Genomic DNA, 18,570 nt, shown 5'->3' with positions numbered 1-18,570 from the left:
AAGACAAAGGAAAACAGGTCAGGAACGTGACAGTATTGGGACAGTGACATTTTTGTTTGTTTTGGCTCTGTACTCAGCACGTTGGATTTGGAAGGATACAAAGTGCATACTGTCAGCTTTAATTTGAGGGTATTTTCATCAATATCAGGTAAACCGTTTAGAAATTACAGCCCTTGTTGTACTTACTGTAGTCCCCCCATTTTAGGGGACCAAAAGTATTGGGACAAATTCACTTATAGGTGTATTAAAGTAGTCCGAAGTTTAGTATTTGGTCCCATATTCCTAGCACACAATGACTGCATCAATCTTGTGACTCTACAAAAAAATGTTGGATGCATTTTCTGTTTGTTTTGGTTGTGTTTCAGAATATTTTTGGTCCAATAGAAATGAATGGCAAATAATGTATTGTGTTATTTTGGAGTCACTTTTATTGTAAATAAGAATAGAATATGTTTCTAAACACTTCTACATTAATATGGATGCTACCATAATTTGTAGAGTCACAAGGTCGATGTAATCATTGCGTGCTAGAAATATGGATCCAAATACTAAACCTTTGTCCCAATACTTTTGATCCCCTAAAATGGGGGTTACTACTGTATGTACAACTTCTAAACGGTTTACCCGATATGGATGACAATGCCCTCAAATTAAAGCTGACAGTCTGCACTTTAACCTCATAGTCAGTGTATCATTTCAAATCCAAAGTGCTGGAGTACAGAGGCAAAACAACACAAAATGTGTCACTGTCCCAATACGTTCGTAGCTCACTGTAGGCTAAGCCTTTGTATTTTTTTGCTTTGAATTATTTATTTGTTGTTGTTGCTGCACCAAACTTCCTTTGTATTTCAGCCTCACATTACTGTCATACAATGGTCTTCAGCAAGATTATAGGTCATTACAAGGTCCCGTGTGGCTCAGTTGGTAGAGCATGGCGCTTGCAACGCCAGGGTTGTGGGTTCGTTCCCCACGGGGGGACCAGGATGAATATGTATGAACTTTCCAATTTGTAAGTCGCTCTGGATAAGAGCGTCTGCTAAATGACGTAAATGTAATCACTACACTTCTATGCTCCTTTGTCACTTCTGTTTCTACCACCTATACTGGAATTCATCTTGACATTTTGACCAGAAGTTGTTTGCAAACATCTTGTGATTTTTCCCATCAACAGATCCAGGAGACAAACGTCAAGAATGGATGGAGGAACTCATAGCAAGTCTGAAAGGTTAGAGTTCATTGTCATTGTACAAAAACGCTGATCTGAAAAAGTGGGTTGCAAACTCATAGCATAACATGAAAGGTGTTATCACTACTATTGATATTGTAAATACAGTAAAGCTGATATTGTAATTTGATACCCTACTTGACAGTGTAAAACATGTCTTTGCCCATTGAAAAAAAGAGATAATCTCATAGCCTAACCCTATAAAATAACACATTTTCCTATCTACAGACCAATTCTAAAGCGAAGTTCAGACATGACAAAATCTCCCATGACAAAATCTGAGCAGCTCCTAAGAATAGATGACCATGATTTTACCATGAGACCAGCATTTGGAGGTAAGACGTTACAGGAGTCATATAATTTGTATATTTCTACCTAGTGAAATCATCAGGTTTAGGACAGTTGAAGTCGGAAGTTTACATACACCTTAGCCAAATACATTTAAACTCAGTTTTTCACAATTCCTGACATTTAATCCTAGTAAAAATTCCCTGTTTTAGGCCAGTTAGGAACACCACTTTATTTTAAGAATGTGAAATGTCAGAAAAATAGTAGAGAGAATGCTTTATTTCAGCGTTTATTTCTTACCACACACGCTTTTTCAGTTCTGCCCACAAATTTTCTATAGGATTGAGGTCAGGGCTTTGTGATGACCACTCCAATACCTTGACTTTGTTGTCCTTAAGCCATTTTGCCACAACTTTGGAAGTATGCTTGGGTTCATTGTCCATTTGTAAGACCCATTTGCGACCAAGCTTTAACTTCCTGACTGATGTCTTGAGATGTTGCTTCAATATAGCCACAATTTTCCTGCCTCATGATGCCATCTATTATGTGAAGTGCACCAGTCCCTCCTGCAGCAAAGCACCCCCACAACATGATGCTGCCACCCCTGTGCTTCACGGTTGGGATGGTGTTTTTCGGCTTGCAAGCCTCCCCCTTTTTCCTCCAAACATAACGATGGTCATTATGGCCAAACAGTTCTATTAATGTTTCATCAGACCAGTGGACATTTCTCCAAAAAGTACGATCTTTTTCCCCATGTGCAGTTGCAAACCGTAGTCGGGCTTTTTTATGGCAGTTTTGGAGCAGTGGCTTCTTCCTTGCTGAGCGGCCTTTCAGGTTATGTCAATATAGGACTCGTTTTACTGTGGATATAGATACTTTTGTACCTGTTTCCTCCAGCATCTTCACAAGATCCTTTGCTGTTGTTCTGGGATTGATTTGCACTTTTCGCACCAAAGTACGTTCATCTCTAGGAGACAGAACGCGTCTCCTTCCTGAGCGGTATGACGGCTGCGTGGCCCCATGGTGTTTATACTTGCGTACTATTGTTTGTACAGATAAACGTGGTACCTTCAGGCATTTGAAATTGCTCCCAATGATGAACCAGACTTGTGGAGGTCTACAATTTTTTTTCTGAGGTCTTGGCTGATTTCTTTGATTTTCCCATGACATCAAGCAAAGAGGCACTGAGTTTGAAGGTAGGCCTTGAAATACATCCACAGGTACACCTCCAATTGACTCAAAGTATGTTAATTAGCCTATCAGAAACTTCTAAAGCCATGACATCATTTTCTGGAATTTTCCAAGCTGTTAAAGGCACAGTCAACTTAGTGTATGTAAACTTCCGACCCACTGGAATTGTGATACAGTGAATTATAAGTGAAATAATCTGTCTGTAAACAATTGTTGGAAAAATTACTTGTTTCATGGACAAAGTAGATGTCCTAACCGACTTGCCAAAACTATAGTTTGTTAACAAGAAATTTGTGGAGTGGTTGAAAAACGAGTTTTAATGACTCCAACCTGAGTGTATGTAAACTTCCGACTTCAACTGTATGTGAAAAACATGCTCCACATAAGATTTGAAGGTCCACTTCATCAATGTACGTACTGTGCATCAACAGTGATGCACAAATTACTTTGAGGGCAAAATGTACAAATAGTTTATTCGCTCCTTTTAGTTGTTGTTGCAGTTGCTTTTTTGTTGTTTTTCAATGTTGCTTAGAGCATCATTTTTTCCCTTTAAACGGGGTCGTCCAATCTATCCAATGGTCTTATCAGCTCAGGCCTCCAAAAGCCCTTATGACACCAGCAACATGACAAGCTGTACATTGGCATGCTAGTACTCTTTCTTTTAACAGGGATGTTGACAGAGTTTGTGGTTTCATGGTCAACGTACAGGGATTTGCTGTTGTGGGATTAAAGGCCCTGCATGTGGGATCTATTGTATTAGTGAGAGGCTTAATGGGTTCTCATGTTAAAGTGACATGTTCTTTTTGAGTTATTTACACGTTTGGAATCCATAATACCTTGAGGACGGCCATCTCAGGTCAGAGATACATCAATGATCTAGGCCAAATGACAAAATGTGTTTCACACAAGCCCATGGATCAAGCAACATGTGGGTTGCTGAAAATGAATGTCATATTTTTGACCAGAACAATGGCCAAATATATCTTGTTTTATGAATATATAAAAATAAACAATAACAGACTGTAAGAGTAATCTGAGTGATAAAAACATCACACTATGAATGATCCTCCTTTAAAATGTCTACTATTGGGCCTCCCGAGTGGCGCAGTGGTCTAAGGCACTGCATCGCATCTCAGTGCTAGCTGTGCTACTAGAGATTCAGGCTCTGTCGCAGCCGGCTGCGACCGGGAGACCCATGGGGCGGCGCACAATTGGCCCAGCGTCGTCCAGGTTAGGTGAGGGTTTGGCCGGCAGGGATGTCCTTGTCCCATCGCACACTAGCGACTCCTGTGGCGTGCAGTGCACTCTGACATGGTCGCCAGGTGCACAGTGTTTCCTCCGACACATTGGTGCGGCAGGCTTCCGGGTTAAGTGGGCAAAAAATGTCTCCTTTTGCCACACCAGCTCCAAAACTGTCTGGAAGAGAGAAAAAAAAGATCTCAATAGCTTCCAGATGTTTGACGCTGCAACAACTTGATCCATTGTGACCTAATTGTATTCCTGTACAATGGCGGATGATGGCGAGTAAAGGCTAAAATAGGTCAAAAATATCCAGTCATGGCACAAGCAAATCCAGCCTATTAATAGGCCTACACTGTATTTGAATAAAACTACTGTATACTCCACACAGCCTAGTCACAATACACTCAGTGGCCAGTTTATTAGGTATACCCATCTAGTTTCGAGTCAGACCCCCCTTTCCCTCCAGAACAGCCTGAATTCTTCAGGGCATGGAAACATTGCTCAATTGGTATCAAGGGACCTAACGTGTGCCAGGAAAACATTCCCCACACCACTACACCACCAGCCTGTATTGTTGACACCAGGCAGGAAGGGGGCATTAACTCATGCTGCTTACTCCAAATCCTGACTCTGCCATCAGCATGACGTCGGACCAGGCAATGTTTTTCCACTCCTCAATTGTCCAGTGTTGGTGATCGTGTGCCCACTGGAGCGGCTTCTTCTTGTTTTTAGCTGATAGGAGTGGAACCCGGTGTGGTCATCTGCTGCAATAGCCCATCCGTGACAAGGGTCAACGAATTGTGCATTCCAAGATGCTGTTCTGCACACCACTGTTGTACTGCGCCATTATTTGCCTGCTTGTGGACCGCCTGTTAGCTTGCACGATTCTTGCCATTCTCCTTCGACCTCTCAGCTCATCAACGAGCTGTTTTCATCCACAAGACTGCCACTGACTGGATGTGTTTTGTTTGTCGCACCATTCTCGGTAAACTCTAGGCACTGTCATGCTTGAAAAGCTCAGGAGGCCGGTTGTTTCTGAGATACTGGAACCTGTGCTCAAAGTCGCTTAGGTCACTCGTTTTGCCCATTCTAACGTTCAATCGAAAAGTAACTGAATGCCTCGATGCCTGTCTGCCCGCTTTATATAGCAAGCCACGGCCATGTGACTCACTGTCTGTAGGAGTGAACCATTTTCGTGAACGGGGTGGTGTACCTGACACATGATGTTCTCTGTGGTAGAATCAATGAGTATCCATTACAGCAATGCATGAATGAATGAAGGAAAAACTGTAGTGCTCTTGTAATTACATTTCTTTGATAGCTTTTTGAAAAGAGGTCAAATATAGTAAATTCAATCTGAAAATCTACTCTCTCACTGAACTTTATATTAATATAATTGTCTTTAATTACAGGACCCCCTATTCCAGTTGGGGTAGATGTTCAGGTTGAAAGTCTGGACACAATCTCTGAAGTGGATATGGTGAGTGGGATTTGAGTATTTTTATTACACAGTGAAGAGTAATCTTTCCTAGCCTGGTGTAACAAGCCTCATAGCGCGATAGCTCACATTCTGTTTCACTTTGAAGCGAAAGGAAACGTGAGCACAGCAGTCAGTCTGCTTGACCAAGCTAAATCTTTGCCCCATACTATTGCAAAAGTATTCCACTATCTAGAAAATGTTTCAACCAGAGAAGCCTTTCATGAATATTACGTAAGCACAAAAAATTAAGCTCACTCAAATCAGATATCTCATATGTGGAATCCTTCAACACATGCTGTACCTACATTCAATTCAAAAAGCAGCTTCATCGATAGGTGTGATTGTCCCCCGACAAAGGGCACCACCACCGCCATAACAAGCCCCTGTTGTGTTGTTTTAGGACTTCACCATGACCCTGTACCTGAGGCACTACTGGAAGGACGAGCGCCTGTCCTTCCCCAGCACCAATAACCAGAGCATGACCTTCGACAGCAGGCTGGCCAAGAAGATCTGGGTTCCTGACATGTTCTTCGTCCACTCCAAGAGGTCCTTCATCCATGACACCACCACAGACAACGTCATGCTGAGGGTGCACCCTGACGGAAATGTGCTCTACAGTCTAAGGTAGCTGCTCAGCTCTCCTGTATTAGAATGATGAGAACTGGGCCGTGTCCATTAGGGCACACCATAGAAAAAGTTTTGCAACGGAACACGAAAACAAGCGTTTCTTATTGGACAGGTTCCGATAGTACCCCGTTTCCGAACGTTTTCATGCTAGCTGAACACGACCCTCGTTTGATGACTTACCCTCAAGGGTATTGGATTTAGCGCTGAGCTCATGTTCAAACTAATTTATCAAGGTATATGAAGAAGGCCGATTTGTTGGACTGCTAAACAAAGCTATTGAACATGCTACTTAGTAAGCATGTAATGTTACCATATGGGAAAAGGTTTGGTCACGTGCGTGCAACCTTCCTGGGTTGTTGAATTGGACAACCTGGAACACTTGAATGAGTTATCTTAACACATATTTTGTCCATTGAATAAATTATGTCCATTGAAAGATATACAGTGCGTGACATAATTTTCCATTTTATGAGACAGATGGACAACACTGAAATGGATGCTAAACACTTTCCCTTCCCCAACCAAATAGAGACCTCATGTAACCCATGTTATACATAAGTCCTTCAGTGACATCCCACTGGGCAAAAACTGGTTGACTCAAGACTGTTTCCACATCATTTCACCCCCCAAAGATCATGGCATGACGTTGAATCAATGTGGAAAACTGATTGGCTTTGCAAATAGTAATCAACGTAGGGGCATTTTGTCGTCTTTTTTTCACCCAATGACATGGTGACATTTTTTTGATTGAATTCACGTTAGTTGAAAACTCAACCAAATGTAAATCAAAACTAGACGTTAAATTGACATAAGTCATGCTATGCTGTCACTTTTGTTCTTACAGAATCACAGTCACGGCCATGTGCAACATGGACCTGAGTCGCTTCCCTCTGGACACACAGACCTGCTCGCTGGAGATAGAGAGCTGTGAGTGCATCTCTCAACTTCACCATTTACCTACACATCTCTGATGACATTTGATCCAGTTTTATCACAATCATGTGAGGTATTCATTGGGGGGGTTTTAACGTTCTCTCATCAGACGCGTACACGGACGATGACCTCATGCTGTACTGGAAGAAAGGCAACGAGTCACTGAACACGGACGAGAGGATATCTTTATCCCAGTTCCTCATCCAGAAGTTCCACACCACTACAAAGCTGGCCTTTTATAGCAGTACAGGTAACCCTGAAGTCACATATTTACTAAGACAACCATGGGCCACATTAAATTGCCTTGCGGGCCGCATTTAGCCAGCGGGTCGTGAGTTTCAGACCTCTGCACTGTGGGAATGGAAACAAATGAAAGGGACAGGATCTGCGTAGAATATCAGCTGTGTTCTTTTTCCTTCCCAGGCTGGTACAACCGTCTGTACATCCACTTCACTCTACGACGCCACGTCTTCTTCTTCCTGCTCCAGACCTACTTCCCTGCCACCCTCATGGTCATGCTGTCCTGGGTCTCCTTCTGGATTGACCGCAGGGCTGTCCCCGCTAGGGTCCCTTTGGGTATGAAAGGCCCTTGCCAGAAGGACAAGAAAGTTTCTAGCTCTAGGTTTAATGGATATTTCAGTTTTCTATTTGAGATGTAGTACAGTCTTGATGCTCATGTGTTTGATTGTGATGTTTGGTCTCAATGGTGGCCCCAATGAGGCTTAAAATGAACTGTAAAGGGACAGACTAAAAAGCTATTTCAATGGAGATCGGTGTCAAATCACCTAGGTTGCTGAACCCTCTGTTTTGACTGTCCAGGTATCACCACGGTGCTCACCATGTCCACCATCATCACTGGAGTCAACGCCTCCATGCCCAGAGTGTCCTACATCAAAGCAGTAGACATCTACCTGTGGGTCAGTTTTGTGTTTGTCTTCCTCTCGGTCATAGAGTATGCAGCGGTCAACTACCTCTCGACCGTGCAGGAACGGAAAGAGAGGAAGCTAAGAGAAAGGGTACATTTTGTTTAATTTCATTAACATGAAATGTTTTTCTGCTTTTCTGTATTCATTTATTTTTAGGACAACATCTGGTGCACAACATTGCTCATATCTCTCCATATGCCAAATGTTGTGGCATAAGGAGCTTAAACTGCATAAGTAGCCTCAGGAGGAAGTATTTCAACACAGAGTCCCCGAAAACTTTTCTTGCCACAAACAACCTTCTTTAGAAGCCCTATGCAAAATAAGTTGCATATTAGACATATTAGTGTCTTTAAAGCCACTTCAAATACTTCAGTTTTGTAGTTTAAGTCTTGTCCGTTAATTCACCTTTTACTTCCGCATACTTGCAGTTGCCCTGTACCTGTGGCATTGGCAACCCGGACGACATGACGTGCGACCCCCAGATCTCCGGCTACACCACCATGGACGTCAACAGCACAGCGAACTATGGCACAGCAGGGAACTATGGGATGCCAGAGAACGGCGGCAGGCAGGAGAGGATGTTGGCCCAGGTGGTTCTGGGGGATCCCCAGCTCACGGGCCAGGTAAAGAGGCCAGGCTATGTGAACATTTGGATAGACACCCACGCCATAGACAAGTACTCACGGGTCCTATTCCCTGGTTCCTACGCCCTGTTCAACATCATCTACTGGTCTATCTACTCCTAACGCCTGACCTGTGCCACAAATGGGGAAGGACTCTTCTACCCTATCACACTCACATGCTGCAGTTAGAGCACAACATGGTCATATTTATTAAGCACCAAATGGACAGAGAACTGACTTAAACAGGGAGGGAGTGGGACTACCTGAACTTGTCGATTTTTAGAGTGTGCCCTAATGAATATGACCCAGGACTCCATTAACAGGGATAGTGGCCACAGAGAGAACATGTTTTTGTCTGTTTTTCAAGACAGAGAAAGAGATATGGCTCATAAAATGCAAGGAACATTGCCTTCTTGACCGAGCCTCTTAAATGGACTTATTTAAATATGTACTCTTTCCATTCAAGAAAACAGTTATAAGGGTTTATCGTCATTTCCACTGAGCCACCGGGTCAAGCATTACAAAATTGAGTGCAGTATTTTTATTTAAACATCCACTGAAAATGTTCAGTTACAATATGGTTTCTCAAACATCAGACTAATTAATATTGATAACTGGTGCATCGGGGTTGAAAAACTATTTTTGATTGCAATGTTTTGGGAATGTCAAATTTTGAAATACAATGTTGTGAATTATTTCCCATAGAACGTATAGCCCCTTGTTGATTATATATTTGACATTGAGACGTTTTTTTAAATTATGGTCACGATTAATTCTAAATTCTATCTTTTTGGGATTGTGTCATATTGATTGTGACCAATGGACAACTAAGCAACTGAAAAACAACATTGATAGGTTTCAGATCTTAAGGCTTGCCCACTGGGTGAAGGGCCTTGAGATGACGTGTATATATTAGTGACTTAGCATGACTATGACTAGATAGTGCCCCGGAGAGCGCTAGCCAGTTAAACTCGAAAGCCTGAATTTCAGGCGATATCTTTCATTTTTATTTTCGTATTTGCCGTTCTAAAATATGAACACCCTATTTGGATGTTATGTATCGTTGCTTCTGATCTTAAACACTAGTTTGTTGGTAATAAGCAACCATTTCACTTTGTGATCATTTTCACATCAATAGCACAACTACATGTGACACTAATACATAAGAAACAAACAGGTTAGGTTTTTTGAAGCCAAATGTACAAATCACTTTAGACTGTTTTCTTTCCCACTATTTTGATACTTTTGACGTTAATGTCTCTTCGTGTATATTATTATGTGAGATTCACTGTATTAGTCATTTCAGGTTTTAGAGTTTGTTCCCCTTTGAATCCGTTTGAATAAATAACCTCGTAGATAACCTCATATGGTAGCTACAGGATGGATATATTATTGTCTTACTAGGAGAGATTGTGTCTCCAAATACCCCTTATTTTTATAATCAATATGAGAAGAATCACTCAACACACCTATGTAAAGCTATGTTGTGATCACTGTTAAACATATTTAATAAAATGTGATGTTTTCTGAGAAAGAGGAAGTCATTGCATCTGAAATGGAAGAACACGTTTTGAACTAGCCTACTGCAAAGTAAAGACATGGAAATTGACATATTACAGTAATTGCAATGTTGTAGCTTCTCATTAGAAACTTTGCTTTATGGTGTATTAGAATTGCTTCATTGATAACAATGATTACCATTCTTCGAAAATCATGAGCAACTTGGCACTGATTGCAGAGCAGCCTCTGACTAGAGGTAGTTTGAATCAATACTTCCTGTTAATCACGAGGTCATCAATGTTTTTTCCATGAATGTGTGGAGCCAGTAGTGTCCTTGTCTTTCGGTCCTTGCTCCTGCTTCAGTTTGGCCTCAGAGAATTCCACCCTCATCTTGTGAAACAGCTCAGGGCAGCACAGTACATCCACAGCTGTCATGGCCAGGGCCTTGGCCGTCCGGAGCGTGTAAAACTGGGCCTTTTCTGCACCTGGACCATTCAATGGAATAGGCATGTGAATCAGTGGAGGCTGCTGAGGGGAGGATGGCTCATAAGCCGTCCTCCCCTCAACAGCCTACACTGATGTGAATAATGTCATAACGGTCAGAAACTCAGTCTGTACCAGGGTCCATTTTGTATCCATTTTCTGTATTCACAGTTTATTTTATAGAGCTTAAAATAGGCTGAAATCAAGTTGAGCAGTACCCATCTCTTTTTATTACTGGATCCTACCCGCCGCTGCGGTATACTCCTCAGTATGGTTCAGTGCATCAGTGCCAATGTAAAAGAAAAGGTGTATCCCAGGGACGACAAATGACACGTTGCCAAAGTCAGTGGAACCTGCCAAGACATAGACAAGACTATGAAGACAAGTGCTCATCTCCAGTAATATTACTCTCTCTACAATTATTATTATTTCATTTTTGCTACCTGAGAAATTGTTCTGCACTTCCACAAACTCAATCCCCAAGGCTCTACCATTCTCTTCGTAGAGCTGTGCAAGGGTGGTGTTGGGAAGGATGTTGGAATATGTGTGGTTTGGATAAGTTATCTCCACCTATGGGAAATAAACTTATACGACTTACCCACCAACATATTTTCCCTCAACCTTGATGGTAAACAAGGGACAACGGAAAAAAATGCTATTTTGAGCATGCTTACTTGACAACCAGTTGCCATGGCAGCTGACCTGAAGCAGGCCTCTGCCTTGGCTTTGAGGTCAGACAGGTCCGTGACCAGTGGAGTGCGCAAGTAGTACTCCAGCCCGGTGTAGGCTGGGATGATGTTAGGCTTCACTCCACCATGGTTGATGATGCCTGTGGAAGAAGACAAAGAAGAAACCAAATGAACCTTTATGTCTGATAAGAAAGAGGTGTACACAGAGAGTGTGGATCAGCCAGGTATGATGGTTTGTTCAACAGCTGTTACAGTATGAAGCCATCAATGGTGTACACAAAAACTTGATACTTAACTGCACAGGCGCAACAGGTGAATACCAAAATATCACTTTAAAGCACATCAAATCAAAACATTACTTTCAATGGTTATGCACACACATGCAGGCAGGGGCGCAACTTTGGTTTTAGAAGTGTGGGGGGGACATAATATATATACATACAGTTGAAGTCGGACGTTTACATACACCTTAGCCAAATACATTTAAACTCAGTTTTTCACAATTCCTGACATTTAATCTTAGTTAAAATTCCCTGTGTTAGGTCAGTTAGGATCACCACTTTATTTTAAGAATGTGACATGTCAGAATAATAGTTGAGAGAATGATTTATTTCAGCTTTTATTTCTTTCATCACATTCCCAGTGGGTCAGACGTTTACATACACTCAATTAGTATTTGGTAGCATTGCCTTTAAATTGTTTAACTTGGGTCAAACGTGTTGGGTAGCCTTCCACAAGCTTCCCACAATAAGTTGGGTGAATTTTGGCCCATTCCTCCTGACAGAGCTGGTGTAACTGAGAAGATTTGTAGGCCCTCCTTGCTCACACACGCTTTTTCAGTTCTGCCCACAAATTTTCTATAGGATTGAGGTCAGGGCTTTGTGATGGCCACTCCAATACCTTGACTTTGTTGTCCTTAAGCCATTTTGCCACAACTATGGAAGTATGCTTGGGGTCATTGTCTATTTGGAAGACCCATTTGCGACCAAGCTTTAACTTCCTGACTGATGTCTTGAGATGTTGCTTCAATATATCCACATAATTTTCCTTTCCTCATGATGCCATCTATTTTGTGAAGTGCACCAGTCCCTCCTGCAGCAAAGCACCCCCACAACATGATGCTGCCACCCCTGTGCTTTACGGTTAGGATGGTGTTCTTTGGCTTGCAAGCCTCACCCTTTTTCCTCCAAACATAACAATGGTCATTATGGCCAAACGGTTCTATTTTTTTTTCCATCAGACCAGAGGACATTTCTCCAAAAAGTACAATCTTTGTCCCCATCTGCAGTTGCAAACCGTAGTCTGGTTTTTTTATGGCGGTTTTGGAGCAGTGGCTTCTTCCTTGCTGAGCGGCCTTTCAGGTTATGTCGATATAGGACTCGTTTTACTGTGGATATAGATACTTTTGTACCTGTTTCCTCCAGCATCTTCACAAGGTCCTTTGCTGTTGTTCTGTGATTGATTTTCACTTTTCGCACCTAAGTACGTTCATCTCTAGGAGACAGAACGCGTCTCCTTCCTGAGCGATATGACGGCTGCGTGGTCCCATGGTGTTTATACTTGCGTATTATTGTTTGTACAGATGAACGTGGTACCTTCAGGTGTTTTTAAATTGCTCCCAAGGATGAACCAGACTTGTGGAGGTCTACAATGTTTTAATTTTTTTTTTTAGGTCTTGGCTGATTTCTTTTGATTTTCCCATGATGTCAAGCAAAGAGGCACTGAGTTTGAAGGTATGCCTTGAAATACATCCACAGGTACACCTCCAATTGACTCAAATGATGTCAATTAGCCTATCAGAAGCTTCTAAAGCCATGACATCATTTTCTGGAATTTTCCAAGCTGTTAAAGGCACAGTCAACTTAGTGTATGTAAACGTATGACCCACTGGAATTGTGATACAATGAATTATAAGTGAAATAATCTGTCTGTAAACAATTGTTGGAAAAATTACTGCACAAAGTAGATGCCCTAACCGACTTGCCAAAACTATAGTTTGTTAACAAGAAATTTGTGGAGTGGTCAAAAAACGAGTTTTAATGACTCCAACCTGAGTGTATGTAAACTTCCGACTTCAACTGTATACCTCCCGTCCCCAGTGAAAGTTGCGCCCCTGCATGCAGGTACATGACAGTAGGAGCCTCTCTCATTCATTATTTACCATGGAGTCTCCAGTCTGGCTTTAGCTGCTGCCTCAGAACTGACTGTACGCCAGCACTGCTGCATCCAGGGCATTGACCCCCTCCCAGGGGTAAGCTGCAGCATGAGAATCCTTCCCATGGTACTTCACTGTCACACTGAGAATAGATTAACAAAGATTGAACCAAAATGGAACATATAACGTTCAGTTAAAATGTTGTAAACTGGAATTGGATACAGACGGCAGAAACGGTCAGTTAAAATGTTGTAAACTGGAATTGGATACAGACGGCAGAAACGGATTGTCACTCTGTAATGGATACACAGGGTAGGAAGGCAACATCCTGCTGAGCGGGATGAGCCATGAAGACAACATCCATGTCTTCAAATGCCCCAGCCAGGATGAGGTCAACCTTCCCTCCTCCATCCTCTTCTGCTGGGGTCCCAAGAACTGTCACCTATGGCAATGACACATGGCTGTGTTTACTGAGGCAATTTAATCAATCAGTAGGTCAATCGATCATTTATTCAAATGTCAGATGGTGACATTTTATCCATGCACAATCATTTAGTAAGTGGACAAATGGACACACCTTTAATGCCACAATATATGCACTCGCTGCTGGAAAAATGTACCTTTACACGGAGAGGAGTCAGACAGTCTGTTGGTTCTCTTACTAATCCTCAGCCCTAGTGCAACAGTCACACCGACTTCTGCTATAAGGTTGTGTCCACATGCATGGCCAATACCTGGCAACGCGTCGTACTCGCAAAGGAATCCCACATTCAAAGCTCTGTCGCCGCCATTGCCACCTAATGGGCCCCATGTCGCCATAACTGCGGTAGGCAGTATGTGACTTTAAACTTCCCATAAGTTATCATCAGAGAGAAAACGAACGAGCCTGTCGTGTGACTGTTTCTCCCCATACGCACGCTCTGGACACCACCATATGTCTTGGTTTAGAATGAACAGCTTGTCTTGAATTGTGTCGGATGCAGGATCCAATATTGTGTTTCAACTGCATTCTATTTTCACGCGATTGAGAGCCTAGTGCCGTAATCTGTTTAGCAGTCCAGCAAACTAGTAATAGTCTTGCGCAGTAAAAGTTGTTTATGTTTTAAATTTTTCTGTGGCATACTGATTTTGAGATAATAACTAGGGCAGAGGTGTCTCACCGCCATCTACTGTCTGGAGTAAGAATGTGCACTTATTCAATGTGAGGTATCTGAGGAAGGCTGTAATTATTATGGGGCTATAATTTAAACCATTCTGAAATTAACTAGATTTTTTTTTTTTTAAGTAGGCCTGGAAAGCATTTGTCTTAATCTATAGATGGTCATAAGCAAGGCTGAGACTGTTTTGAATGGTGTCATTTTTGCAATCTCACATATGTAGGCTAAACGAGAAGCGAATCGAGTGAAGTCCATCAGCCTTCTGCATTTCAATTAATATGAAACTAATAAATAGAATCAGAGGTTCTTTTTCACTATTACTACACTAGAGGGACCCAAAGTAATATTTTTGTGCCGATGCAAGCAACATGCTCCATGGTTGTTATTACTGTATTATATATCAATGCCTACAGCACTTAAAATCCTATTATTTGACAGAATGAGGGTTTTGCAGGAATTATTTCAGAATCCATTTTGTGAAAAAGACAATAGACTGTATTGAATACAACATTTGTCTCTCACCTTGAATTAATAATGAAATCCAAACTGACAATAGTGTGAAATAAAAGCATAGAAGGAATAAATTATTCCCCCCTCCTTTTTTGAATGTCAAAATACTTTTTTCATGGTCACTCGAATAATAAAACACTCATGCAGGAAACAACGAAGTACCTTGGGATGGGGCTACACAACAGCGAGCAAGGTCTGACCCAGCGGAACGAGCTCAATTAGTGCCAAATTAATAAAGACAAGGCCATATGGCTGTCACGCTACGACAGATGACTCAAGTGTGTGTGCGTTTGTGTGTGTGTGTGTGTTAGAGAGAGCAATTGTGTGCATGCGCTGTGTGTATGTGTGTGCGCACTCTTCATGCGCGCGTGTGTATAGAGGGGCTGCCGTGTAGGAGTTGGGGGGTTAATTGGGGTCTTTGTCAGCCACAGGAGGAGATGTTGTTGGACAGTCCAGAGCATGCTGTCACCAGTACCCCTCTCTGACAGGGCCTGTCACCCAGTTTACTTTACACACCACCGGTGTCACTCTCTATTGTCCGTCAATTAACTGACATGAGGGAAATAACCCTTTTGCTTTCCTATTTTCTTAACCACTGATTTAGTTTGTGGACAGCTGTTTAATTCCACCTGATTACCTAGTAGTGCTTCATACCCTTTAATATCTACCCTGAGAGGATCAAGACTGTTCCATGCCAAACAATTTCCGTCAGCTTTCTCTCCGTTTCTCAGTGGTGGATAAAACATTCTAATATAATATCTATGTTATTGCACTACTAAAACAGACGGTACGATATTAGCTCAATAGTGTAGAATACATTTCAACTCGTGTCTTAATATGCATTAAAGGTGCCATGAATGCCATTCTGAATGATGGTTCAAATAAAATCCTTGCCGAATCCATAAAGTTCTCTCTTGCAGCAACATAGAGACATTTCCTATGTTCAATATTTCAAGTAACCCTTGACGTGATGACTTGATCGATGCAATCCGTCAGTGAATTGGCATCAATCCAAAGTAGAGTGATATGATATGCACATACAGGCATCACAACAACAGGAATTCCTTAGGGAATAGTGTGTTGCTAGGCAGAATAACTGTGCTCCTCATTTCAATTAAATTAGTGATTGGATAACAAACACCTGTGTTTACTGCGTTGTGTGTGTTGTGTGCTACCTTTGTTGTGTGTGTGTGTGTGTGTGTGTGCGTGCGTGCGTGCGTACATGTGTGTGTGTGTGTGTGGTGCGTTTGTCTGTGTGTCTGTGTGTGTGTGTGTCAATGACTCTCATCACAATCAGTGATGTCCTCAGAGACACACTCAGACAGTACTGATCAGACGGTTTTAAAACATGAGGTTTCAGTCGACTGAGGTGAACTGTCATTCTGTCATTATTTCTGGAAAGATGGGATCTCAATACCACTATCGGAAAAAAAAGCACACCCCAGCATGCACTGCTCCTCAGGCCAAGAGCTCTGATAATTGGAGGAGAGGCCGCATGGCCTCTTGAGAGTGTCTGTTTGCATGCTGCTTGACAGCCCTTCTTGTCATTTATGTCACACTGCACACACAATCACAGCACTCCTGCTGTGGTAAACACCTTTGAAATTTTTTTGTTTTCTTCCTGTAGGTCTAGGAGGAGGTTGGGTGGGATTCTCTCAGTAATGGTCCTGGTTTTGTGAAGACCGAATGACAAAAACTGTTTCAAAATATTGTCCAGGTACAATATCAGGTAAAACATAATACAGTATATAAATGCTTGCTAAAAACACAAATATTCCCTCCAAAAGCTCCTCCCCAGCATTGTAATACAAAACAATGTTGTAATGCATTTCTCTCCTTAGATAAATTATGCACGGGGGTCCTATTCTTCTGCCTACTTCAGTTCTGTCAGTCAGTGTATTGTGATTCTCAAGATTCACACAGAGAGCCCATACAACTGCCCAGCTACTCCCCAATATTCCACTGGAGGAGCGTATAGTTCCTTTGTGAAACCACAGAAACGGTTGCTGCCAGTCTCAATAATGTCAGCCTTTGTTCCGAGTCTCGCTGAACAGGAAAGAGTGAGCTGTTCCTCCTACCGCAGAATAGCCTATCAGCAGGGTGGGTGGAGAGGTCTAGAGAATCAAAGGTTAGCACAGTCTCATGGTTTTTCTGTCCACAAAAGGTTAACCGCATGCTGTGCTTAAGTCTGTTGAGAGGCTAAAATGGCATTGTAGTGTACCGTCATAGTCTCAGTGCAGTGCAGAGACAACTACATCCTGGTCATGAGGAGAAAAATAATCATTAGACATTTCTCAAACAGACGCATCCAATGCTACAAAAGTACCAACAATGAGATTGGAACTAAGGTTGGAACTGGTCTGTGTGTCTGTCTGTATCAAACCTATAGTCCCCAATACTAAGCGACAAAGTGTAAACTAATACATACAGACAACAACAATCCAGCAGGCAAACAAATCTTTAATTAAGTCAGTGTCGGTGGAGCGTTCACAGATTTTACATTTTGGTAGAGGACCTACAATACCTCCTCTGTGAGAGCTTATTACGACTAGAATGTCTTCTACTGGCTTGAACGTTCAAACACTGAACCCTGCATGTGTATTCACAAAGACATGAGAGCTACAGAAGCTACAATCGCAGTGCATTCCCCAATGGAAAGATTTTTGTTGGATATTTCCCACTTGGTAAGGTGAGGACAAAGATATTTAGATCTATTAATATTTTGAAGATTAGCTTTTTGTTTTGGGTCTGTGATTCATTTGTCTCTTTCTCTCGTATCTGTGCATCCTTCCATTGCTATTTTCATCATAATGATGCCACATATCTTTATTATTGATTTAGTTTACCAGTTTACATGTTCTTTGCCATGACCTTTGAATTACAGCAGTTGACTTATCACTAAGGAAGATAGTTCATTTTACCTCACAGATAGATTCATCATCACAGGATTCTTCCTCTGGTGCATTCATTGTTGAGATGATGGGTTATAGGTCTTTGAAAAGCGGTATAAATAAAACATGGTCTGGTGACGAGGGACTTGAGCACAGGTGGCTGGTGGCACCTTAATTGGGGAGGATGGGTTCATAGTAATGGCTGGAACGGAGCTAATGGATTAGTATCAAACACATCAAAAACATGGTTTCCATGTGTTTGATACCGTTTCTGTCACGACTTCCGCCGAAGTCGGTCCCTCTCCTTGTTCGGGCGGTGTTCGGCGGTCGACGTCACCGATCTTCTAGCCATCACTGATCCATTTTTAATTTTCCATTGGTTTTGTCTTGTCTTCCTTCACACCTGGTTCCAATCCCATTAATTACATGTTGTGTATTTAACCCTCTGTTTCCCATCATGTCCTTGTCGGAGATTGTTTGTTTGTATGTTTGTGTATTATGTATTGGTGCGCGACGGGTTCTTGTACCCACTTTTATTTATCTTGTAATTTTGGTTATGGAGTTTTGTTAAGTCTATTAAACGACTCCATTTATACCAAGTTCGATTCTCCTGCGCCTGACTTCCCTGCCACCTACACACACGCTATTAC

General features: G+C 42.0%; 1 protein-coding gene and 1 pseudogene across 1 annotated transcript; one reads left to right on the top strand and one right to left on the bottom strand.

Moving 5' to 3' along the window:
• The first annotated feature begins 1,460 nt into the window (after nucleotides 1–1,460).
• LOC120023738 (gamma-aminobutyric acid receptor subunit rho-1-like) lies at nucleotides 1,461–8,658 on the top strand. Its single transcript, XM_038967813.1, has 8 exons — nucleotides 1,461–1,560; nucleotides 5,359–5,426; nucleotides 5,827–6,050; nucleotides 6,898–6,980; nucleotides 7,096–7,236; nucleotides 7,410–7,562; nucleotides 7,806–8,002; nucleotides 8,341–8,658. Exons 1-8 carry the CDS (start codon nucleotides 1,479–1,481, stop codon nucleotides 8,656–8,658), a joined length of 1,266 nt encoding a protein of 421 aa, XP_038823741.1. The 5' UTR covers nucleotides 1,461–1,478.
• A 1,310-nt stretch (nucleotides 8,659–9,968) lies between these two features.
• LOC120023798 lies at nucleotides 9,969–14,365 on the bottom strand (annotated as a pseudogene).
• Nucleotides 14,366–18,570: the final 4,205 nt, after the last annotated feature.

Source organism: Salvelinus namaycush, chromosome 28, assembly GCF_016432855.1.
Source record: "Salvelinus namaycush isolate Seneca chromosome 28, SaNama_1.0, whole genome shotgun sequence".
Lineage (NCBI taxonomy): Eukaryota > Metazoa > Chordata > Actinopteri > Salmoniformes > Salmonidae > Salvelinus > Salvelinus namaycush.
Note: the sequence above shows the minus strand (reverse complement) of the source record. Positions and strands in the feature narration are given on the sequence as shown.